The 26,125-nt window shown below is 31.0% G+C and overlaps 3 protein-coding genes across 3 annotated transcripts; 2 read left to right on the top strand and 1 right to left on the bottom strand.

Annotated features, from left to right (window-relative positions):
- The first annotated feature begins 2,524 nt into the window (after positions 1–2,524).
- On the top strand, positions 2,525–4,704 carry LOC8272598. Its single transcript, XM_015715641.3, has 2 exons — positions 2,525–3,158; positions 3,858–4,704. The coding sequence occupies exons 1-2, from the start codon at positions 2,946–2,948 to the stop codon at positions 4,398–4,400; spliced, it is 756 nt and encodes a 251-aa protein (XP_015571127.2). The 5' UTR covers positions 2,525–2,945; the 3' UTR covers positions 4,401–4,704.
- A 7,885-nt stretch (positions 4,705–12,589) lies between these two features.
- On the top strand, positions 12,590–19,477 carry LOC8272599 (nucleolar complex-associated protein 3). The gene is made up of 13 exons (XM_002513334.4): positions 12,590–13,074; positions 13,152–13,327; positions 13,414–13,607; positions 14,076–14,284; positions 14,375–14,477; positions 14,712–14,875; positions 16,183–16,321; positions 16,881–17,057; positions 17,141–17,277; positions 17,766–18,095; positions 18,180–18,319; positions 18,411–18,508; positions 18,716–19,477. Exons 1-13 carry the CDS (start codon positions 12,914–12,916, stop codon positions 19,181–19,183), a joined length of 2,496 nt encoding a protein of 831 aa, XP_002513380.2. The 5' UTR covers positions 12,590–12,913; the 3' UTR covers positions 19,184–19,477.
- Positions 19,478–23,635: 4,158 nt separating this feature from the next.
- On the bottom strand, positions 23,636–24,628 carry LOC8272600 (auxin-responsive protein SAUR71). The gene has a single exon (XM_002513335.4). The coding sequence runs from the start codon at positions 24,264–24,266 to the stop codon at positions 23,838–23,840; it is 429 nt and encodes a 142-aa protein (XP_002513381.1). The 5' UTR covers positions 24,267–24,628; the 3' UTR covers positions 23,636–23,837.
- Between the last annotated feature and the right edge of the window lie 1,497 nt (positions 24,629–26,125).

Raw genomic sequence — 26,125 nt, 5'->3', positions numbered from 1 at the left:
CTTGCAAGGAGACAAGAAATTCATTGATAGGGTACTGCGTTTTCTTAGGGGATTCTCTTATAAGGTGGAAATCCAAGAAGCAGAATGTGGTTTCGAGAAGTTCAGCAGAAGTTGAATATAGAGTAACGGTTTCAACAATTAGTGAGATAGTCTAGTTAACCGCCTTACTCAATGATTTCAATATAAAGTTTGACAAAGCTGTTGTGATGAATTGTGATAATGTATCAGTTATGCACATTTCTAAAACTTCAGCTTTTCATGAAAGGACAAAGCATATAGAGCTTGAGTGTCATTATATGAGAGGGAAGGTAATGGCTGGAATTATTGAATTGCCTTATGTGAAGATTACAGAACAAATTGCAGGTATTCTTACTAAGACTTTACACCCTGGACAATTTAATTTTCTGTTAGACAAGATGAACATAAGCAATATATATGCTAATCTTGAGGGAGAGTGTCAAATAAGCAAATTAAATGAGTTAGTAGCTAAAGTCGGTTGATTAGTTCTCTCTCTCAGTGTTAGTATTCATTTCAACTAAAACACATATAATATATAACAACCGCCTCCATATATATATATATATATATATATATATATATATATATATATATATATATATATGTGTGTGTGTAATGATTTGAGACAATAATTTATTTCTTAGAGTTGTTAATTCATATTTTCAAGTTAAAAGAGGGATGTAATGACTTATAGCTATTAAATTGTCTATGGATTTTTCATCGAAGTTGAAATATTTTTTAAATTGTATAGGTCTTAAATTGTACATATTTGTTCTTTTAATATAAGCTTGATTTTGACATAATGGTTAATTAATGTATACTTTATTATATATCACATTTTTTATAAAGATCATTAAAAAAATTTGTAATAACACCTCTATAAAGTTATACTCCTTTTATAATAATAAAACTTAATTTAATTTAAAAAATACGGACATAAAGAGATTTTACAATTACATATAATCCAAAGTTATTCTAAAGAAAAACAAAAAGTAAATCTAATTACGCTATTGCCTCATTTAAAAATGATATTGACTTCTTTCCATGAAGTCACATTTTATTATAATAAGCATCAGTTAGCTTTCATTAATTTATATATATATTTTCGATATATTTTCTTATTTAAAACAGAGAGTGATGTTTAGAGACTTATTGACTTTGTCGTTTAGGGTTGTAAATGCCATTAAATGGTTGCGTCTAAACCCTTTATGGTCCATCTTTAATACTTACACCTCCCCATGGCCAAGATATCCCAAGTACACAAGTTTTGTTAGAAAAATAAATAAATAATATTAAATTCTCCATTCAAAAAATGGAAAAAGCATTTATTTTTCAAATTAAAGCCTGCAACTATAACTAAGGAATGCATTTATGTGAACATTAACCGCCGAAAATATTGTAAATATTTTTGCTATTATATTCTCTTATAAACATGGAAATTCTAGTTTGGATACTTTAGTATTACTTTTACATTATTTTTCTTTATTAACAAAATCATTTTATAGGCTCATGGTTTCGTCATCAACCCATCACCAAATAGGGTTTTCACCATATTTAATGTTGCATTCAAAACTTTGTGGTATCTCTTAAATGCATACACTTCCCTTTGAATATAAACATTTATCATATAATGACTGTAATGGATGTTTATTCTGAACTTAATTATTATATGCTTTTAAAAGAAAAAAAACTAAATATTATATACAAAATCCTCTTTTCTAAATATTACGCAATATATAATCTAGTTTATTACTTTAAAAATAACATTTACAATCTTCTGACGTGTTAAATTAAAAATTATTTTCTTATCAAATTATGTGTGAAATGTTTTATTCGCCCCCCTATTACAACTCCTATCTAATATTAATTTCACTTTTGAATTTTTTGAGATTTGATTTCCATATCTATAGCTATTTAATGCTAACTCAGCCATTAAGGAAATATGATGTAAATGTATAATAAATATTTATCTTTATCAAAAAAGAAATCAAGAAAAAAGTATTTTATCAAGTAAATATCAAATTAATTTTATTAATTCAATCTTTATTTTCTTGATTTGATATTTGAATGAAACAATAAATCATATTTATATACTATTCCATTCAAATTTAGTAGTCAACTTTTATTTTTATAGGTGACTCAAGCAAATAAATTTTTAAGTTAATTTTATAATTTTCATTGTTTTAGATATTTTTATTAATTTTACTATAAAATTATATTTCAAATTTAATTTAAATAATAATAGCGTTTATTTTTACTGTTAAAAAATAATATAATAATATAAAAATTAAATACGTGTTAGTTAATAAAAATATTTATAGTAATTATCTTTTCAGAAAAATTAATAATTAGTTATCAGAATAATAATTTTAAAAAATAGCCTTCTTAAAAGCAGAGTCCTATAAATAAAAAGTCTTAAAAGACAAGAGAACAATGGATGAAAGATGGAGGGGCAGAGGGTGAAATATCAAAACAAGGAAAAAGAAAACGAAAAATGAAGAGCCAAAAATGTCGACTGAGATTTCAAGGCAATAAATGCGACCATTTACTTGGATACCTTCCCTTTCTTGAATTCTCCTCCTTCAACCCCAACTTCATCCACATACCATAAATATCAAAATTAAATTAACCCACACATTTAATGAAACAATTACTCTATTCAATAACAACAAAATTCAATAAAATAAATATATCATTTTAATAATCACACAATTAATAATGATAAAAAAAAAAAAAAAAATCTGGTTGTATCTGTAAATTAATGTCTTCTTTTTCTTTTTTTCTTTTTGTGTGTTTTACGCAGCCTCTATCTCTCCTCTTATATATATATATATACGTAGACAACACTTGCGCGTTGCTCTAATTTCCTGTTCAAAAAAGACCCATCAGTCTTCAAATCTTTATCTCCATCTTTGCATCTCTCTGATATGGCAGCTGATGTGAGTTCTCTATTTAGGGTTTTGAGTGGATACAGGGATGATCGGAAAGTTAGCAATGAACCTGCTGATGGTAAATCAACGGCTTCTTTGATTACAAGGGATTTGCTTGGTGCTGGCGATGCTTCTTTAAAAGACGAGTCTCAAGAATTGGACCTTGACTTGCAAGTTCCTAGTGGCTGGGAAAAAAGACTAGACTTGAAGGTACCTTTTGATTTTCTTGTCTATCCATGTCTTTTTATTTGTTTACTGAGAAAATTTTTAATCAAAGGAAGTTTCTTGGTTGATTCATTTATGTACGATATCGTATTGCATGTGTTGAGATTTGGAAGATTTGAAATTTCTTTCCTTTATTTCTATTGATATTTGTTCGTTATAGTATATTAATTGTATTTTAATTTGGTTTGAAATTCGTCCCCTCTGTTTTGCTTAATCCTCTGTTTGTTTCCTATGGAAACTTGAAGAGAAAAAGGAAATGAAAAGAGTTGGTTTTTGTTGTTATCTGATTGGAATTTGGAATAAAGAAATAGGCTTTCTTCATTGTTTACTTTCTTTCTTTTTTCAATTTATTTGCTTTTCTTTTGTACCAGCCAAACTGTTTCTTTTTTTAATTTCTAGAAATTAGTTATCTGAAACAAAAGTTCTTCAAGTTGTATAATTCACATTAATTAAGAGAAATTAATGACTGGAGGATTGGTACATCCCTTTTGTTAAATTCTGTTCTTTAAGCATATCTATATAAATTCATTACTCCCACTAATTATTACCTTTGAATTCTCTTCCCATAACCTGAGTACTCTGTTATTACTTTATTGTTGCACAATACAAATTCCAAACTTTTGTAACTTTTTCTTTTTCTGCATCAATGTTATGGGCTAATTTATATATTTGTAATACTTGCAGTCAGGGAAGGTTTATTTGCAGAGATGCAATTCTTCAAATTCATCATTATCATATTCAGATCACAGGCAACAACCCAATCAAACAGTTGCAGAGCTTCAAGATTTAAATTTCCCGCCATCTCCTTCCAAGATCACATTAAATCTTTTTGAAGAAGGTAACTTAGAATTAAAGTTAGTTCCGTCTTCGCCATCATCATCCCCAGCAGCAGCAACATCATCATCGAGCAATTACCAAAGTGTGTGCACCCTAGATAAAGTAAAATGCGCACTTGAAAGGGCAGAGAAAGAACCGATTAAGAAGCGATCAACGCTGTGGAAATCGCCTTTATCGCCTTCATATTCTTCGTCATCATCTTCGATTAAAGAGGTTCAGGAAGAAGAGAATGAAGAGAAATCTGTTCCCTCACCAATCGCAGTTGGGTGCCCAGGTTGTTTATCTTATGTATTGATAATGAAAACTAACCCGAAATGCCCTAGATGCAATACTCTTGTGCCAGTGCCACTGGCAAAGAAGCCCCGGATCGATCTCAACATATCAATTTGAGATTGATAAGCCTAAATTATATAGGCTTTAGATTCTAGGGGCTCAGATGATAGAAATGTAGGCATGGAAACAGTTAAATCCAAAAAAAAAAAAAAGTTTTTCATGGTTTTTGCTGTCATATAGGAGGTTAAGAAAAAAAAAAAAAATCTTCTGTATATATTTTCCCTCTACTGCTTAGGCTAACAAGCTATTTTTGGTTTTCATACTTGTATTACTTGGCTCCTGCTTTAGTCTTGGAATATCATTACACTTTCTTCATCTTAGAAGAGAACAAAGAAGACCCTTTTATAGAGGTGATTCAAAATGTCTCTTTGTTCCATTTTGATTAACCCTTAAATGGGTTGTAATTTAACAACAGATTGCAGGTTTTAAGATTTTGTTAGCTTTCAGTTCTATCACATTTAAACTGTTACGGACTAGTGATAAGTTGATGACAGATCTTTTTACTCATCGAGTCTTCACTACTGAAGAATTGGATAAAATTGCATGCTTGAAGAAATCTATTCTAATTGGATATGGAATGATTGAGAATGAGGAATTACTATGTTATAAAAACTCATTCACATGGCACTTCCTAGAATAAGGGATCAAGTCCGACAAACTATTTTTGGAAGGAGTGACCGGACAAAGACGTTCAACTCTTTTAATCTTATTTGTGGTTTGCAAGATAAGTGGGATGTTAAGGAGATAGCTTCGGTACCCTTCTAGCCAAGTACCAGAATAAGTTTATGAAAGGGTAAAAGAAATCATTAAATTATCTCTGTTTTTTTTTCTTTTTTTTTCTGTTATCCAAATAATGTGGACATAGTCTCTTCCTTCATAATTTGATGGTGGCCATGATAATTGATAAATTAACGGGCGCATTTAAACAATTTCTAACTCTAATAAGAAATTATTACATTTACTCTAAAAACGAAATCATTACATTCACTTTAAAAACAAAAATATGAAAATTTATTTGGTATAGAAATAAATATTTAAATTTTAGACCTCCATCTTTCAAAAATAAATGTTGTTATCACTTGATATATATATATATATATATATATATATATATATATATATATATATATATATATATATATATATATATATAATGTTAGGGATGTTTAAAGGCTATATGATAAAGGGAGGTATTATAAATGAGTTAATATATTGTAGAAGTTCCAAGCTGTTATGCTTCAAAGCATTTACAGAGCTGACCGATCTGATAAATAAATAAATAAAGAGCAGCAGAAATTGGCCAAAGGGTCTACTCCATGAAAGGAAAATAATTAATTAATAGATTGTGACTTGTATCCATGCACTTTAAGTGCTCAACAAATTTAGCCATCTTTACATGGGCAGGCAGGCAATTGTCCTAGTTTTTCTGTCCAGCTCTCCTCTTCTCCACTGACTCTTTGGTAGATGATCATAAAAAGAAAGGATAGTGAAGTCATGTACAATTATAAAATATGGTTGTCTCCTATAAATGTTTGAAAACTGCTTTCAGCCTACTGTTTGTCAAATGATGAGCTTTATGGTTGCTGCATGAAGCTAATTAAAGCCCATTTACTGTACCTATTCATTAATATACCTAACTCATATTAAATGAGAAAATTAATTCTTTTATTATCTTAAAGTAGCCCACCTACCTTATCATGCTTAATTTCCTCAACCAATTTCTCTGGGAATAAGGCCGCTTTGACCCCTAAACTTCTCAAGATGCACAAAATGAGCTCATTTTGATTTTTTTCGCCATATTACCTCCCCAAAACTTATTAATTTTAGTTCATAAATAAGTCCAGTTGTTGCACCGGATTAAGAGCTTCTATTTCATGATTAATTTAGTAAGTAGAAATATGTAAACTAAGATGACCTTACAGCATTAGGGACGGCGGCGGAACCAGCAAACACACTTGGCGCAGCAGCAGTGTCTCTGGCATCACATCACAGCACCACATTATCAACCTTTGCGGATTCTTTTTTTTCCTTTCTTTTTAATCTCTTGAATCATTGCTATGATGGATTCATTTTTGAAAGAAAAAAAAAACAAGAAAAGTTGCATCTAACGCTTCACCAAAAAAAAAAAAAAAAAAAAAGACCTTAGTAATGATAATTTTACGCGTGTAAGTCTTAAGAAAAAAAGAATCCTAAAGTTATATGACTTTTATTTATAATGGGCAGTGTTTGGGGAAAAAGAAAAAAGGAAAAACCGTCGGTCCATGAACGTAAACAAAATTGAAAAGAGCAGTTACCTAAAACTTGAAGAAACTTGGACATCCATCCATCATTTGTTTAATATTAAAGAGCAATGCATTTTGTATACCTAACCTTCATTAAATGCGAATTAACGTTCCTCTTTAAAGTTGCTTACCTACCATCAACATTTTACGCCCATTACAAATTTCTGCTTCCTTCTTTTTTAACAACTTAAGAGTGATTGGTGTGACATTTTAACCAATACTAATCAATAAGTATTTTGTACACAACGTTCTAACTAATATTCTTCTTAACACACACAGGCTTCACAATTGGGAGTATTACTTTAGCAATTCAATTAAGACAAAGAAAGCTACGGGATTTATTTAATATAAAATTCTTACATCTTTCATACATGAATTCCTAGGCAATAATTTATCAGGCCATAACAAATTGCTTTCTCCAATAATCTCTATTCTTTTTTGCGACTAATATTTACTTAAGACTGTCTAGAAACTTAGTCAAATGAGAATGTATGTTTCACTTTGAATACGATGTCAAATTCAAATTCTGCTTGGATTTCAAATATTTTCTTGTGTTCAAAACAAGTATATATAGAGTAAAATTTTTCTACAGAGAAATAATTTATTTATAATATAAAAATTATGATTTTAATTTGGACCAGTTATAAATATAAATAAACTGTCTATTATAATAAATTATAAATTTATTGAGTCTCACCTTAAAAATATATATTTCTATATAGTAATATTTATATATATAATTTTTAATATTATAACATTCTCTTGTCTTATAAGTTTTATTTGTATAATATGACGAGATATTTATCTCTCTTATTTCCGATTTCTATTATTTCATTAACAAAATTAAATATTAATAGAAAATAATATTTAAATTTTTATTAAATTATAATTTTTTTATAATCAGATATCAAAGATTTATCCATCCAAAGGTTTTACTATGTTTCCTAATTCGGGTAATGTACCTAAAGATCTTAGCAGTAAAAAGCATGATGGATGCAAAAGATTACCTAATAAATGCTACTTACGAAATAAAATTTGAAACAACAAACTAAAGAAGTAATATTATATTCTATTATTAGACCTTTGACTGCATACTTTATTGACTGTCTTTTTTGAATTAAATGTATATAGACGTACATGTTTATGTTAAGCCATCACACGTGAGCAAAGAATCGAAAGAACCAAAAACCTTTGAAAGATGAAACGAAACTCAACCGACAAAATAGGTTAATTATATTGCTTAGTTTGATTTTAATTTTAATTGTTAAAAAGTTTGATTGACAAGTTGATTTTTTATTTTATTTTTAAACATCTAAAAATATATTGTATCGATTAATTATATTTTAACTATTTAATTTTTATATATACTATAAATAAAAATATTATGTTAAAATAATTTCTTTTGAATATTTATAAATTACAATATTTCTTAAAGATATAATTTTCTACAAAAGGTTTTCACTAGTTAACTGAAAAATGGTAATCAAGCTTATGTTGTTTTATTTCATACTTTATTTATTTTCTATTAATTAAAAATAAAAAACTAATTTTTTATTATAAGGATGATTCACCTAATTAAAATGTACTTAATTTTTAAAATATATTTATTAATGTTTTTATAAAATAATAATAATAATGACGATCATTTATTTGCAAGCAAAAATAACATACTAGTTTGATTTTTTTTTATTCATAAAATAACTAGTTATCTACGGATTATACAATAAGATATAAACTAGCTATAAAAAATAAAATTTCACCTATAAAAAATGAATAGAATCAAATTCAAAATCTCTCATTTTAAAAATTCATTTTTGGCTACGGTTATAATTTGCATAGAGAAATTAAGCAACAGGATTATGATTGAAATATCGGCCTACTTTTACGAAAAATTGGATAGAGTTGATATGTTAGTTTTAAAATCGCTATGGGTCACACAATCATAGATAATACAAGATTTAAATTTATGGTTAATGGACAAGGTACGTTAAAGTGCTAGATGTTAATCTTTTTTTTTTTTTTTTTTGGCATAGAATCAGATATAGGACATAATGGCATTTGCCCCCTAAACTTCTATCAAATATCAAATAGATCACATTCTATTTTTTTCTTAATAAATAGATTCAAAATTTTTATTTAAGTACTAGATATTCTAAATTTTCACAAAGTTCAGCGCTTCTATAACACGTCACTGATAAGTATAATAAATTCTTCTCTTTCTTCTTTCAAATTTAAAACTTTAAAAATTCATTGAAATTTTGATATGAATTTATTTAGTTTTTCATTTATTTTTTTTTTTATTTTTCTCTCTATTTTTTTTCTTTAATTTTCTTACTTTGTTTAACCCACGTCACAATCCATACGCCTTGGTATTCCACCGTAGTTGTCTGAACACCGCCATCGCAACACTCTTTATCACAATACCGTCTTTGTAGTATCTTTTAACTGTTGTTCGTATATCAAAGAGACTAAGAAAAACTTGAAAAGGGCTTCTGGATCAGGTTCTTATTGAAAAGTTAAAAAGTTGATATGTTAGGTGAAGCAAGAGGTTAGATACCAAGTGATGTTGTAAAAAATTTTAACTGACTCAACTTGTGAGGGTAATAATTATGGAATTTTTTACCATTGAAATTTATTTTGTCATAACCTTTGAGGATGTTAATAGATTTCATGGTTAAGAGTTGGAGTCGTGGTGGTTCTTTTTTTTTTTTTTTTTAAGGTTGATGATGTTTATGTTAGAAAGATGATGTTTTGAAGTAGAAGAGAGCAAATGGTTTTTGCCCAGATTGACTGTTTAGTCCAAGTCTTTTAACTTCTACTGCTGGGGTGATAGGCAACGGTTGGTATGATGGTGGCCATTGTGCTACTGTTGAAGCCATTAAAGACGCTTTTAAGCTTGTGTATGACAGTGAATACTTGATATGTTTCTTGATAGAAGTGGTTATGGTGGAAATAATGATAGAGACAGAGAAAATAACTTTGGTGACTCGTGAGGAGTAAAGGTGATAGCAGGGTGAGAGTGTTTTTTTTTTTTTTCCTTCAATTATAATCTAAAAAGTAATTAAGTTGATACAGAGAAAAAAAAACAAATAATTTATTTTTTTTAACATATTTCGTGAAAAATGAGTTACAATTTGGATGCATTTATCTTCCAAATAAAAATTCTGAACCTATACAAGTTGAAAGACAAACTTACTCTTTCTCCATTAGATAGCTAGCAATAAGGACTGGGTGCAATAATAGATTTGTCACTGTCACCCATAAAAATTAGTTCAACCTAAAGCATTTATGATTCATATGGAAGAATTTGTCATGTTAATTATAAAGGGCAAAAAAAAATAAAAAGAGGATGAAATTGAAAGCTCTATTGCACCAGAAAATTAAATGATGATGCCATTAGGTTACTACCTTGATCTATTGCTTAATGTGTGGGCACATGCCTTCTAGTTGTGGCCATTGGCTACCCTTTGACCATAAAGATAAAAGTGACCCTATCTCGATTAGAATCTAATCTAAATAGATCCCATTCATAGATAGAAATTGGAATTACATACAAGCTCTTAGAAACCCACAGACAAAAATAAAATAAAAAAATACAGACTGAATTCTTAAACCTAAGTCATAACCTAACTTAACCCTGGCTGAAAATACCAATCCTACAAGAAAACCGCAGCAACTAGACCTCCCATCCTCAGAGCATCGACCCTGGGCACCAAGCACCAAAATGGATCATTATTCAAATTTTAAACTTGGTATCGTCAAACTTTTATGGATACAGACAGTGATCTATAAAGGGATATCATGCTAGATTAACAAAGAGAAGCCTCCCTAGCAGATGCCTATCAAAAGAGATCATGCTTCCTACAGACTAAATAATACACTGATGACATTACTTTCTTGTTATAGGTCTCATCAAAACTATATATGTTAAACTCATCATCAATAAATACATTAATTTTAAAATAATTCAATTACATTCCTAAATTTTAAAAAATAAAATAAATTATCATCAAATGTTTTTTGCTCGTTAGAGTTAGTTTCAAAAATATAATTATTCTATTCTTTAAATCTTAATGATCTAACTGAACAACTTCAAACTTAGGCATTTAATTAAGCTTTGACTGAAAATTTAGCTATCTTATCTACTTTTTGCCTGAAATCATGAATATATTCTCACACCAAAACTACAAAAACTAACAACCTCATTATGTGAGCACAGAAGACTATAGCCCATTAACTGAGAAAATAAATCATTCAATGCCTATCTTGAATTGTAAAACTTAATGTTATGAATCCATAAAAAGATTTCATTTTATTTGAAAAAAAGATAAAATAGAAATGATAAATTTGAAATATATATTTTAGTGTTATGGAATATATTGACTTACTAATGTAAAAAATTATATATATATTTTGTTAAAATTTAGTTTAGCTACATAGATTTAATTATGTAAATTACTAAATTAATTTTTACTCCATTTAAAGCATATAAATTTTTTTAGATTCACAGATAAATTTTATAAATTTTATGAATTTCAACCAAATACTATATAAATTTTTTTAATATATATTTATGGCTTAAAACTGTTTTTTTCTTAATAATTTACATAAACTCTTATAATATGAAAAGTATATTTATGCCATGTGTAGTTTCTTGATAATACGAAAACTCAAAATTTGACTTTTTCTTAGGGCACAAGTTTGACCAAATTTGAGTTTGAATATCATTTGTTAACAAAAGGCATACCTATATAAATGCAAACTTAGTCAACATCATCATTATCATGAAGTTTGTTCAACTAAACAAACTTCCAACATTTATGATACACTTGAAATATATAAAGATGCTAGGCATCTACCCTTAACTATGGATCGGTCCAAAATTAAATGTAAATGCTGCTGGGGCCATTACCTTTACTAATGTAATATAATCTTATTTGTAGTTGTGGAAATAGCACGTGCGCAATCAATGTCCAGTTCATGACTCAGGGAGATTGCGACATTGTTCTACCTGCACTAACCCATTGTAATTTTGTCTACTAGAGTATTAATTCGATGAACAAAAGGTTAATGTCTTCCCCCAGTCTATACTTCAATTTTTGTTGGATGTATTATCAATTTGTTGAGTGACTTCCGACTGGAAATTTCTTTCTTTGACGAAAGGTTTCTGTAGGTCATTTGATTTTATCGATGATCTGAAAATGGTGATAAGGATGCCTGAGTTGCCATTTCTGGTGGCGGTCTGGTGAAGGAAGAAGAAGAAGAAGAAGAATGCGCTTTTCTATGTTTTACTCTTAATTTTAATTTTTCACATTTTTCTTAAAATCTATTTATTATTTTTTTGACGTTATTGTTGATTTTAGTTGTAGACTGTTTACTTTATTTTAATTTTAGCATTACTTAAATTAAAATAAATTGAAATTATTATTAATAGTTTCTAAAGACATAAATGAGCAATTTGAAATTCAACTCCATACAAATTTGTTTGAATTAGTTAGTTTGTTCGTTTAGTAAGTGAGCTTTATTTAAATTAGATAAATTCGGTTCGTTAGGCTTGTCAGCCAACTTATACATAAATTCATTAAATCATATTCGTTAAATTTATTTATACTCAATTAAATTCTTATATTTATGAGAAACAAAAAAAAAATTAATAAATTCAGTTTGATAATAAATAAATTTAATCCAAATTAGCCCGAACTCTGTTCGGTTAGATGGCAAACCTTATGCCTTGGCTGCCTTTTTCAAAACGAAATAGGCACAATCAATAATAATTTTTTTTCATTTTTTAAATTTGGCTGAGGCTGAAATGTAAATAAATCTATAAAGTTCACACTTAAAATTTATAAAATAGAAAAAAAAAAAATGAAAGGAGTTAGCTAGATTTGATGAGAAGGTCAAGTTCAGGTTTTCTTTTGGGCCATTTTAGTGATGGATTCTATTATTGGCAAGGCCTTCATGCCATAGTCGAAACAGACTCCTAAAATCTGTTATGTGTGCAAATTGGATAAATATTCAGTTTCAAAAACTCTGTCAAATTCTGCCAAAATTGAAATTGGGGTTTTATTTGACTTCTGAGCCGATGTCGAGCAGTTCTTTGCCCCTTCGGCCCGAAATAAACGTTGGGCTTAAATCTATTATGGGCTGACAGAGACCATATTAGACAACCGAACCACTAAATATCTTGCTTACAAACGTAAACCCTAAACCCCATTTTCCTGTATTTGAATCGGACGTTGCCGTTGGTCTGTTTATTCGGTGAAAACTGAAAAATTAAAGCGAGAGGAAATGACGAAGAAGAAGAAGCAAAAGATAGTGTTGCCACCGGAGCTGCCACCGGAAATAACCGAAGAGGAAATCGAGGTCTCCGATGACGACTTGGAATTCGTGAAAAAGAATCTCGATTATGCTGGCTTTGTTTCTCGATTAGACACCGACTCCATCACCAGGTACTTTTGCTTTACGATTGACAAGTGTCGATAATTAGTTATTGATATTTGACAGTATTGTTTTATGTCGCGCGAAGGCACGTGGCTCGTGTAGCTGATTTAGATGGAGAAGAATTAGAAGCAGCCTATGAGAAGCGTCTAAAAAGGAAGTCACAGAAACAGAAAAAAGAAGAAGAGGAAAACAGAATTGAAGTTGACCGTGTTGACGCTCTTCCTGTCAAAACTTTAGATGGAAAACTTCATTATCGCACATGTAGTTATCATTATTCTCTTCCTCTTTCTGCTTTGACATAATTGCGAGTGTGAGGAGTTTTATCATTGTTTTTGTTTGAGATTCAGTGGCTAAGAAATCAGAAGATGGAGATGCTGAGAAGGATGACGCTGATGATGATCATGCTGATAAAGGTATAATGAAGTTGTCTAAAGCAGAAAGGAGAGCGAAGTTGAAGAAGAGTAAAAAGGAGGCAAAGAAACAAGGAAAGGAATTGGAGAAAACTGAACAACTGGAACAAACACAGCAAGCCGCTGTGCTGGTATTGTCTCTGATTTCAGTTGATATACACAAGCACAGGATGCTCTAAGTGTGAATTGTCCAACTAGATTGGTAAAATGAGTGCTTTAAGATGTCAAATCAAAATGTTCTGGATGTAAACGTTATTATTGGTTATGAGAGTTTTGGATGAGTAAGCTTATAGCTTGTTAATTTTTACTCATTGTTTTTCTAGCCTGTTATATAGGCATAACAAGCGCAAAATGTTATATAGTCATAAAAAAATTGTATAGATTTATTAATGTTGATTATATGATTTGCCCCTGGACATGCTGGGAGAGTGTTTGTAATCTTGAATCTGTTCTTTTTTTTTTTTTTTTGTATTAATGTATTTTAGTTTATTTAATGTTCTGTTAGATCAGTAATTTCTTTGTCTTTGGTGCAGAATACAAAATTCTTATTACTTTTAATTAGTACATTCTATAAAACACTAAACATTCTTTTTTTTTAGGCTGAGGTGAAGGAAGATCTTACAGCAGAAGAATCGTTTGACAGAAAGAAGGTTAAACTGGCAGAGTTAGGAATAGCACTGCTGGCAGATCCAGAGTCTAATATAAAATCTCTGAAAGAAATGTTTCAGTTTTGTACAGATAATGACCATGCTATTGTTAAACTTGGATTGTTGTCCTTGTTGGCTGTTTTTAAAGACATTATTCCAGGGTATGGGCCCAGCATCTTTTTGTTTATTTATTTGTTTTTCTTGCATAGGAAAATGCTATACCTTATGCTTTTTTTTGAAACACATGGCAGCTACCGGATTAGGCTTCCTACTGAAAAGGAGCTAGAAATGAAAGTTTCCAAGGAAGTTAAGAAGATGCGGTACTATGAATCCACACTTCTGTCTACATATAAGGTTTACTTTGACATTGATGTTTTATGTTGGCATTTTTATCTGTAATTTACATTCTTTGCAAGATCCAACATAATGGCAAATCTCCATCAATCAGTAGGATTTTCACCACTTTTGCATTTAGTTTCAGATCCCTTGCTATTGCTTTTTATCTTTTTCCAACAAACTTACAGTGCAAGGTTTCCAAGACAGAATTTTATTTATGTTCATATAAAATGTTTGGAATGACCTAAACAGGCATACTTGCAAAAGCTGATGGTGTTAGAGAAGGAGTCTAAATTCCAGCATGTGGCTGTTCGCTGCATCTGTACTTTACTTGAAGCAGTTCCCCACTTCAACTTCCGTGAGAATTTGTTAGGTGCTGTGGTGGAACATATAGGCTCTCCAGATGATATAATAAGGTTTCAATATAATTCTTTTATTCTTTTATGTTTGATATATAAATCTTTCAATCTAATGAAATATCCAGTAAGGAAGGGTTAAGGCTAGATTTCTATTGAAATATTATCATAAACGGGAAAGCTTTATTAGTAATATTGGTTAATTGTCTTTCATGATTCTGCCTTTTCAATTCTGCAGCTAATCATTATATCCTTGCTATTCTAAGATATTTGTACCAAAAATCTACATTGCCCACCCCTATTCTATTGATAGGGCAAAAGAAACCCCAACCTTTCACCTACATATCATCTGAGAATCCTAAAGAAAAATCGTCAGTGCCAGCCCTCAACTTTGAAATTTGCAAGTTTGGCACTTTGTCGCAATCCATCTGCTAAAGTCGCATGCATGTTGACTCGACAGTCCACTAACTTATTTTAACTATAAGGTTTAAATTGAACAATAAAATGTTGGAGTTTTCTGGTAATTTATCTTTTTTTTTGTTTTCTCAAATTTGATTTAGGTCCTTTTCTTCCTTCAAGCAAATAATTGTATATTGTTTCAAAATATTAGTTTCAGGTCATTTATTTTTCTTTTGCCCGTCTTCATATTTTATAGGTTTTACAGAAATTCTTATATTATAAATTAAAGGTTTTAATTGATGTATTATTGTCCTTTTGTAGACTCACATAAATTTCTATCTTATGCCATTTCCAATCAGAAAGGAAAAGCAATATAAATCCCTAATTTCTAAGATAATTGAGATTCATTATATGTTACAAGATATATTGAATGAAGGAATTTCAGTTCTAGAAGATGATCTTCAAGATAGATTAGTGGTCTATCTAATGCAGTTAACATACTGATAATAACAATTTGTTTGCTTAATGGAAGAAAGAAAAAGGAGCTAAATCGAATCTGAAAATAAGGAAAAATAAGTTGTTAGGTCATTGTAATGATTTTTTTCTTTAGGATTCACATTGAGACTTAGTCTAAGGTTTGGTTTTTAATTTTATTTTTACAGTGAGCCCTTATTTATATTAACATAAGGTAATTATGTTCACTCAATACTGAGATAACATTTCCCCTACTTTCTTTAGCTGGTCAACTTCAAACAGTACGCTGATATAATATATGGTTGTGACGTGTTCCTGCTTGAATGTGATTTGTGAATGCAAGTTGCTTATTAAGCCATTTATAATTTATACACTTGTTGCGAGAAGACTGACTCAAATGGCACAAGTTAAATTTCAAAGGAATGTAATTTGCTCTAAATTCATGCTCAGTTTAAATAGCTCAAACCAATGATGTCTGATCTACTTTTCGACAGGAAACTTTGTTGTGCTGCCATTAAGTCACTTTTTACCAATGAGGGAAAGCATGGTGGTGAAGCTACTGTGGAGGCTGTCCGGTTAATAGCTGATCATGTTAAAGCTCAAAATTGCCAATTGCTTGGTGATTCTGTTGAGGTATAAGATGGTTGTATGTAGCTGTTTTTATAGGATGAGTAGTCATGTAATAACCTGGCATTAATTTATTTTTTCCCTAATATTTGAAATGCTGTACAACTAATAAGTTTTTCTTAGTTTAGCATCACTTGACTCTGGTTTCCTCAAACACCCTTCTTTAATCTACTGGAAATATGGAATCTTTGTAAATCTTTGGTGTTATTGTCTGAACAACTTTGATGGAACATTTGGTTTATTCTTCACACGTTTGATTGAAGGAAATTAGATGTGTTGACCATGGGCGATTTTCCCAAGCAAGCCTGATATCTCCCAGGACCTCTTTGACAAATTGTATTATCATGGAGAAAAGATAGGGTCCATTAAGGAAAATGTAGTCATTGGAAAGAGTAATAGCTATTGGGTCTTCATATTCCTGCTCTGCATATAGTAGTTTGAACAGTACTTAGTTCAGTAACAAGTTTCCAACATGCAAGCATTCTCCTTTTGGCATTTTTTTCTCTTCCTTTTTTCTTGTGAATCTTTTATACCTCCTTTATTCACTTGTTAATACCTTTATCAGGTCTTCCTTTCATTGTCCTTCGATGAAGATCTTGGAACACGTAAAGAAGAAGAGAAGGAAAACAACGATAAACAGAAGAAAAACAAAAAGAGAAAGAATGTTGAGGAGCCAGGTCAATTGCGAAAAAATGACAGGAAAAAAAGTAGAAAAGAATTGATGAAAAAAATGGGTGAGGAGGTATGTTTTGTGTGACAAGGAAACTGTCTGCTTAATGTTGTTTATCTCCAGTTAATAATTGCCTCAATATTGGGTTTATACAGGTTGCTGCTGATTATAAGGCGGCTACTTTTACCGCAGATGTTAAGGAACAGAGAAGGATGCAATCAGAAGCCCTTTCTGCTGTCTTTGAGACTTACTTTCGCATCTTGAAGCATACCATGCAGTTAACAACAGCTAGGTTTGTTTCAGCACACAATAGCTCTTAAAAGTGAGGTTTAGATGTGTGGTATATCATGGTTAAGTTAACTAGCAAAAATAATGGCTTTTCCTACTATGTGCACCTTTCATTTGTTAGACTCTTATGTTGCAAGTAACCTTGTTCTCAAGCTACTAGAATTTCTTGAATTGAAGTGAGAATGCTTGTTGATAATTGACAGTAGCTTCAAGGTTGGCCAGTCCAGGAAAAATCAAACTACAGTTCGAGTCAACTCATATTTTTCCAATGGAGAAGTGTGTTTCCCAATCTCTTGGCTGGAATTTCATGTTCAAAAGTAGTAGTCCAGGAAAATCTAACTACAGTTTGAGTCAATTCGTATTTGTCCAATTGAGAAGTGTGTTTCCCCAATCTCTTGGCTGGAACTTCTTGTGCAAAAGAATTGCTTGCATTTAGATGAGTTTCACTTCTATGTCCAACATCCTTTTCTGTGTTTTATTTTATTTCTCCAGCACTCAAGACAATTGCAATTCAGTTGTGGATGGACCTGGGCCCCACCCACTACTGGCTCCTTGTCTGAATGGTTTAGGGAAGTTCTCTCATCTGATAGATCTGGATTACATTGGAGATCTTATGAACTATCTGAATAAGCTTGCTGGCAGTGGTATCAACTCTAGTGGTTCCTCAGAAAAATGTTCCAAGTACTTGAGTGTGTCTGAACGACTTCGATGCTGCATTGTTGCCTTTAAAGTGATGAAGATCAATCTAGATGCACTGAACGTTGATTTGCAGGGATTCTTTGTGCTGCTATACAATATTTTACTTGAGTACAGGCCTGGAAGGTTTGCACTACCCTTGCTGCTATGGAACTGGAGATGTACCTTATTCTTGAATTTTCTCATTCCTTTGATGATGTGCTTTTGCAGAGATCAAGGGGACGTATTGGCAGAAGCTTTGAAGATTATGTTATGTGAAGATAGACAGCATGACATGCAAAAGGCTGCTGCATTTGTGAAACGTTTGGCCACGTTCTCATTGTGCTTTGGATCAGCAGAATCAATGGCTGGTATAATGTAGTTCCCTTTATGCTCCAACGATACATAAACTTATTTGTTCCGTGTCTGTTTATATTTTTATTATTTGACTATCTTGTGCAGCTATGGTAACTCTGAAGTACCTCCTTCAGAAGAATGTCAAATGCCGGAATCTATTGGAGAATGATCCTGGAGGTGGCTCAGTTTCTGGTATCATTGCGGTAAGCTTTCTTTTATTGGTCATCTTTTGGAATCTGTATAATAATAATGCTGGCATATGTTGCTCAGCACAAGCTTACTAAAATCTGAACTTTGGTTTTATGCTCCTCTCCTTTGAGTTGCTACTATCAAGTGAATATCCTTGTCTGAAACCAGTGACCAACTGAAGATCTCTTGTTTTTGCTTTGTCTTCTTTTTTTGCTTTGCAGAAATATCAGCCATATGCCATGGATCCAAATTTAAGCGGCGCACTCGCTTCAGTCCTCTGGGAACTCAACCTTCTCTCCAAGCATTTTCATCCAGCTGTTTCAACAATGGCCTCTAGCATTTCAAGCATGAGCACGACTCATAACCAAGTTTATCTCTCGTCAATGTCTCCTCAGCAAGCCTTTGCAGAGTTGTCACTTGGACGGGAGTTGCTCAACCCAAAATATGACATCGGAAAGTCAAATAACAAGAGAAAAAAGGGGTCGTCTAAAATTTCTGTCATTGATAGAAATCTAGATACAGTTTCAGCTGATGAAGATGAGCTGAGAAAGAAATTTTCTGATCATTTCGTGCTCCTTCGCGACTTAAAAGAGAATGAGAGATTAAGGGGTCAGCTGGATCATGCCACATTAGCCCTGCAATTGTATGATGAATATAAGAAGCAAAAGAAGAAAAGCAGGAAGGCGTAAAATTAAGAACGATATCGGTAAATTCTTCAGTGTACAGTAGAGAGGCTTTGCGGCCCTGGCTTTTGTATTCTGCAGCTGAGGTTTAGCTGAGGTTGAGCTAAAGAAGCTCTAGTATTTAGTGTTAGGTTGAGCCCAAATCTATTTAAAACTGAAGCCCAAAATTTAAATCCAAACTGGATTCCTTGCAAAACTAGTCCGAGTCAATCATGCTTTCCAGCCTTCAAAACGAAGGGCATCAAAGAAAAAGACCCAAAATCTAATACTAAGCGATGACTCAATTTACTGTTTGTTAAATTATCGTTATAACTGTGTATTGAAACGGAAGCAAGCTGGCAGAGTGGGAGCCCCCAATACATGTGAACTGAGCTTAAATGGCCAACCCGTGAGTACCACTCAAAAGTACTAATTTGGGAAGCATGTGTTTGAAACAAGAGGATTTTGAAAACCCAAGTTAGTAGTTAGTACCAGGTAACATATAAAGAATTTGCTGCAGCATATAATTAATTATTCAACAAAAAACTATAGTCATTATTTTGCTGCAAGAGATCTCAATCATTGAAACTCGTCCCATGTGACTCATATTGTATGTTCACATGTTAATCTTCACAGAAACTAGGATAGCAAAACAAACCTCCTAGTCTACATTATTCAGATCTAATGCAAAAATTCCTTGGTTTCTCGAAAACAGTTGCCTTGAAAACGTACTTCGATTAAATACATTAAACATTGCAAAGTAGAGACTACCATGATAACCCATGTGCCTTAAACCGCAAATTAAGAGCATGGGTTTTCATGCTTATTAAAATATTAATCCATGCAATTTCTTGAAATAGTCATTTTGCCATTCTCATCCTTTTTCTATTATTGTTTTTGCTAATATTTTATTTGATATTAAAATGCAATGAGGTATAGGTATATTTGTATGTAGTTATACACACAATAATCACAGGAAAGCAATCATGAGGCCAGGCCGCGTTGTACCGAGGACTGGTTTCTATAAAGAATAATTAAATATCTATTCTTTTGTAAGCTGTGCACAGCTTTTATATTCTCTAGTATCTCTGCAAGACGATTGATACTTCTTATTTTATTTTATTTAGTAATATTTTATAATTAATATTTAATAACGCCAAGCTGGCATTGCCAAAATTAGGACTCTCATCTAAAAAATTATGATTTTATGGACTGTTTTGTTTGATCTAACTGCTAAATTAACGGCCTAAATCAATTCGTAACATATGGTGGTCAAGTATTTCGTTTTCTTTTTCTTTTTTAAGACCAAGAACATAGTACGTGGTGAGCATCCCCAAAAAATACTTATTTTTTTAACATCTAGGTAATTTACAGATATAGAAGAAAATCTCCAACTGAATCACCTGTTTAAGCAAGTTATCAACACTTAATTAAAGTTCAATAATTAAAGCTTAATGTCAAAGTAAGACTAGTTTAAGAATAAACTCGGAGTTTAAATCCCATTAATAAAACAAAAATCAATAAACTATTCTTTACGTATATGTTAAACATAGAATATAAAAGAAATCCTTTTTTGGTACCATAAATCATTTGGCTCCTTCCAATAAATTTAGCTTTACCATTGAATTATTTTTATCAAATTCGAAATGATTTAGTTTAATTATGATATTGGAAAACAATAATATTAATTAATCGAAAAAGAAATTATTTCAAATACAATAATAGGTTGTTGGCCGTGCCTATTCAATCCAATATTATAAACATAACCACCTAATAAAGAAAAAGAAAAAAGAAAATTTCTTTTTGCATGTAAACAATTCGTGTACGTCAGTAAGATCCCTCGTCATAATAAGATATATACATAATGCAACCTACTCACAGTATGAACACAATTCTATTACGCATGTTCTTCAAATAACAAATATTGAGATGATTTCAACATTGCACAGTCAATTTACATGCAAATAGATGTCATTATTCATGATTTAAAAGAATTCCCCCCTCATTTTCTTTTTCAAAAATCTATAATACATCTTTTTAGTGGATAAGAAATGATTATATAATTAGAAAATAAGTTATTTGTTATTTAATAGAGAAGCAATAGTTTTATTTTGTTAGATTTTTCTTTCTTTTTGTTTTATATAAAAAAGAAAGCCGACCTAAATTTATATACTGTCTTCATTCCTTGAACAAAAGAAACTATGTGACAGTAGGGTTTATGTAAAAAGCCAATAAGTCAACTTAAAGTACAATTGTTGGATCAATATTTTTTCCTGAATTAAGTCAAGTAACAACAGTTTTATTTTATAGAATAGTCAAACATTAGTTGGTCACACAATTCGGTGGAATAATCTTTATCTGACTCATTTCTATTTGATTATGTAATCCTCATCATCACTATCTAATTATATAACAATTAAGAGATTAATATTGCGACATTTAAAAAATTAATTAATTTCCACTGCTAACTTCTTCTTCTTCTTCTTCAGGAACTGTTGGTGTCAAATTTCGGTGGCATATCATAAGGCTGCAGAGTTTAGTGCCCATTGTGTTTGTCTGTTTCCAGAACGTGAATCCACAGTCTTCCTTTGTTTATTTCAATCCATCAATTAATTATTTTCGTAATTACACAAGAATTGTTGTTTTGTATGTAAAAGTCTTGCTCAGTATCAGCTTAATGGCTGTGGGGTCCTTAAACAACATGCTATTTTGAAGCTAAAGAAAAGGACGATTCTTCCACCATGTATTCTCCAAACATTTCTTGTTCTTCAGTGCATCATTCTCTCTCTCTCTCTTTTCTGTAATCTTTTTTTCAAACATATTTATATATATATGGAGATGCCTAGTTTTAAATAAATATCAGAAGATGAATAGATTTAAGCTCGAAACCTATTCACAAGTGAAAATACCAACTAAAAGGTTTTCTGATTATCAGATTGATGTCTAAAAATGAATAGGAAAACATTGCTTTGATTATAATTTCTTCGAACTCCTTCTGACTCAATGAAAACATTGCAGAATACAAGGATAGTATACTTACATTTGAAGGAACCATACGTGAAAGTAGTCTATTACTAACATTAATCATTACAGATTCTGTTTGACTGAAACATTCAAGTACACTGCCACCACCAACCAAACTGCCATTGCAAGTTTATAAATGATTCTGGAATACACATCAAAAGCTTTAACACTTATCAACCACAAATATTTCTATCAGTATATCATCATAAATAATCGTGCATTGTATGTATAGATTATGTATTCGTGCCAAAATTAATTATGGGAGGGAGGAGAAGGAAAGAGAGGAAAGAAGTACGTTTCATAGGGAAGCGTAGTGCACATGAAGGATAACTGCAATTTACCTAATTAAGATTAGGTGAGAGATGCTATTGGAAGTAATTATAATTTTATAATTATTCTAATGTCAACATTTGTTACAGGTAAGGAAAGAAATCCAAGAAACCCTGACCTAAAAGCATCTAATTAATTTGCTCTTTTTTTTTTTCTTTTGGAATGAGTCTTTTAATAATATAACTTTAAAATATATCTTGAAATCAAAATAAATAATAATAATAATTACGTTCAAGAAGTACATAAAACAACACTTGTGGTAGTTCATATAAAAATTAATTAACACAAAATAATTTTAAATTTATAAGATTGAAGATGAAAATTATAAATAAATAAAAAATAAGAAGGAAGAGCAATAATAAATATGTATTATTTTAATTTCATCTTTCGCATAATATTTATCTTTTTTAGAGTATAATTAATGTATGTAATATTTGTTGAGACAGTGTTTTCGGTTGTTTGAATGAAACGGTTTTGACAGTTTCCTTAATAATTATTGCAGTTGTTTGGTCATTAAGGGTTAAAATGTAAATGACTGTCATTATTTTTACTAGTATTCTTTTATTTTAATTTCTCAAAATGTTGTCTGTTACTTTATCTTCATACTCATTCCCACATTTTTTAGTTCAGTTAAATATTATAATACTTCAAGCTTTTTAAAATCGCTTCAAATTAAATAGTCTGTGTTCTGAATTTTGGCCAAATTTAAGGCAGTTTTCATGCCTAATTCCATTAATCCGATGAGAGTTATAAAGAAAGAAAGAGAGATATGGTGACGACTTTGATGTTTTTTTAATGAAAGAAACAAATTAATAACGTAAATTACTTTTGTAACGCATATGTTTATACAATATAATGATGATATCAAAGTCATTATTCCCTTAGCATAATAAGAGGATATTCCCTCAATCTACAATTTACCCTCCCAAAAACCTCATATTACGCCTGTACCCCTGGATTCCTCCCTTTCCCAAATTGCCCCCAATGCTCCAACACCACCACCACCATTAATGGTGCATCCATTATTATTCATTACCACCGCAGACGGCAGATCTCTAAAATCCCCCTTTTTTTTTCTAAAGAAATAACGAGACACAATCTAAGAGATCTAATTAGACAACGAAATTTGGGCAAAAAGAACCAGACTGGTAACATCTCTATATTTCCATTTAGTCCCTGATTTTACAAAAGGACATCTAAAAAAACAGAGAGAAAAGTGACTGTGATTGATTATCATCATAGCAAAAGGCATATTTACATTAAAAAAAGAAAACGATAGAAAAAAAGAAAAAAGGATCCCTCTGTATAATCTCACGGATCCTTTTGTCTAGTTCTGCAAGTAGTCATCAGTGACCAAAGAACCGAGAAGTTCATCAAGGTCACGCGAGTCAAGTCCGAGTCGAAGCGCTTCCATAACTCGTTCAAAAACAAGCACGTGACAAGGAATCATGAGCACGCCTTTTTGGTCATAACCATACTCTTGAGCCGATTTATTAAGAAGTCCGATAAAGATAGGATGATTAAGTAGCTCCGCACTAACGACAAACCGTTCCATCTCATCGCCAACATAAACCGGCACGTGACCTTCAGGTACCGGTTTACCTCCAGCGACTCTTCTCGCCGATTTCACCAAACACCGAAATGACTGGGCTCGGCGGGCCGATCTCGAACACCTAGCGCGGGAAGAGTCGGAGCGGAGGAGACTGTACTGTGAAGAGTCGGCGACACGAGAGAGACGGCGGATGAGCTGCTTCATTGTGTCTTTTAGAGCCAGCAGGATCAAACTCAATGTTGCCCCGTAACTGTAACCCAATTCAATCCTTCAATTAGTAGGAGTTGTTCCAGACAAAGGGATGATTAGGATTCAGATACCTGGGAGCGAATATAAAAGAGAGACAGAGGGAGAAAGAGAGGGAGAGAGAGAGTGTGTATGTTGTGGGTATTGAGAGAAAGGGGAAGAGAAGGGAATATATATATATATATATATATAAAAAGAGGTACACATGGAAAGGTGATGATAAAGAGGCGAGAGAGAGAGAGAGAGAGAGAGAGAGACGGAGAAGGAGGAGGTTGAGAGGTACAGGTAGAGTACTTGCCAGGTACAATTCTAGTGATTTATTTTATTTCTATTTTTTGTTTTTGCTCTTTGTTTGTGCGCATTTTGCACTATCAGGTTACCATAAAAATTAAATAAAAGTGAAACCAGGAAAGATGCTTTTGTTGCGTGCCATTCTAATATTAATTTATCTTTTAACAAATATATTAAATACATTACATATATATATATATATATATATATATATATATATATATAAAATAAATAAATACATATGTAATAATATTTTATATTTGTATAAACTGAATGATCGATATATTATTATTATTTAAATTTAAATATATACATATATCAATTATTTGTCATTCTAAACATTAAAATGGTAGCATATATGTATATATGTAAATTAGGTAAAAGTATATATTATTTAATCCTTGTCTCTGGAGACTGTCCTTTGTTATCAAGAAGAGTAATTAAAGGAGTTGTTTAAGGCTTCTTGTAAGGTCGGGCACCATCCTTGTGACTTGTGCGAGTCTCTTATTCCTTTTCCTTATTTCTATTTGAACACAATTCTCATTTCTCCACATAATGTATTTGCTTATCTAATCCCAAATAATCCTAAAATGACATTTGAGATGCATAATTTTCCCTTCTTTTTTTTTTTTTATCCTTTTCAATTTAATCTAATAAGTTAGATTAAAATAATACAAACACATAATGCCATGTATGTGTTTGTAAAAGATATTTTGAAAGGAGAAAGAAATTGCTTGCAATCATCAAAAGAACTGCAAGAATAATAAAGAGAAAAAGTGAGAAATTAGAATGTAAAGAATACGTAAGACATTGCATCTGGATAAGATAGATTATAATTTTCAATTTATCTTTGGACCAAAATCATCATCTTATTTATTACAAAATCAATTTTGAAATGATGCTTAAATTGTCGCTGTTGTTTTTGCCAAATCTGAAAAATTAAACGGTGACGCACGAAAAGGAGACAGGGAAGAAAATGTTGCCCCCATTTTGTGCACTCTAGTACAATTTCTTTTTTGTCATGCTTCAGCCCAAATATAAAATTATGCTTCTTTATAAATATGAGAAACCTTGAGCTTTCTAAATTTAATTAGTCAACATAAGTGTGGCCTCTGAGATCATATTAAAAATTTAGTAACTCAGTGACCGAGTGTAAAAATAAAATAAAAATTCAATTTTAAAATTACAGTATCCCTTTGATAAATACAAAATGTGATTATTTATATGGTATTAACATGTATCGCAAGACTAACACTAATCATATGTGCGATATTTGGCATGATTCATGAACATATACAGCGTTCAATAGCATGAGTCACGTTGACACAAAGCATGGATGTGATATATATATATATATATATGTAGCCTTCAATAGCATTGTTTATAGGAGAATTTTGATTTAATTTTCACTAGGATACAACATTTGCACTAAATAAACAAAAATAAATTACTAAATATTTGAACCTAAACTCAGCTCTAAATTTCAAACAAACTCAAATGAAAATGTGCTGAATTTAAGTGGGCAG

The sequence above is a fragment of the Ricinus communis genome, chromosome 4 (genome assembly GCF_019578655.1).
Source record: "Ricinus communis isolate WT05 ecotype wild-type chromosome 4, ASM1957865v1, whole genome shotgun sequence".
In the NCBI taxonomy this organism is placed as follows: domain Eukaryota; kingdom Viridiplantae; phylum Streptophyta; class Magnoliopsida; order Malpighiales; family Euphorbiaceae; genus Ricinus; species Ricinus communis.
Note: the sequence above shows the minus strand (reverse complement) of the source record. Positions and strands in the feature narration are given on the sequence as shown.

Coding starts and splice junctions, on each gene's coding strand:
- LOC8272598 (XM_015715641.3), top strand. CDS start 2,946: ATGGCAGCTGATGTGAGTTCTCTATTTAGGGTTTTGAGTGGATACAGG. Junction 3,159..3,857: donor AAAAAAGACTAGACTTGAAG/GTACCTTTTGAT, acceptor TAATACTTGCAG/TCAGGGAAGGTTTATTTGCA.
- LOC8272600 (XM_002513335.4), bottom strand. CDS start 24,266: ATGAAGCAGCTCATCCGCCGTCTCTCTCGTGTCGCCGACTCTTCACAG.
- LOC8272599 (XM_002513334.4), top strand. CDS start 12,914: ATGACGAAGAAGAAGAAGCAAAAGATAGTGTTGCCACCGGAGCTGCCA. Junction 14,285..14,374: donor TTTAAAGACATTATTCCAGG/GTATGGGCCCAG, acceptor AACACATGGCAG/CTACCGGATTAGGCTTCCTA. Junction 17,278..17,765: donor ATGCAGTTAACAACAGCTAG/GTTTGTTTCAGC, acceptor TTATTTCTCCAG/CACTCAAGACAATTGCAATT.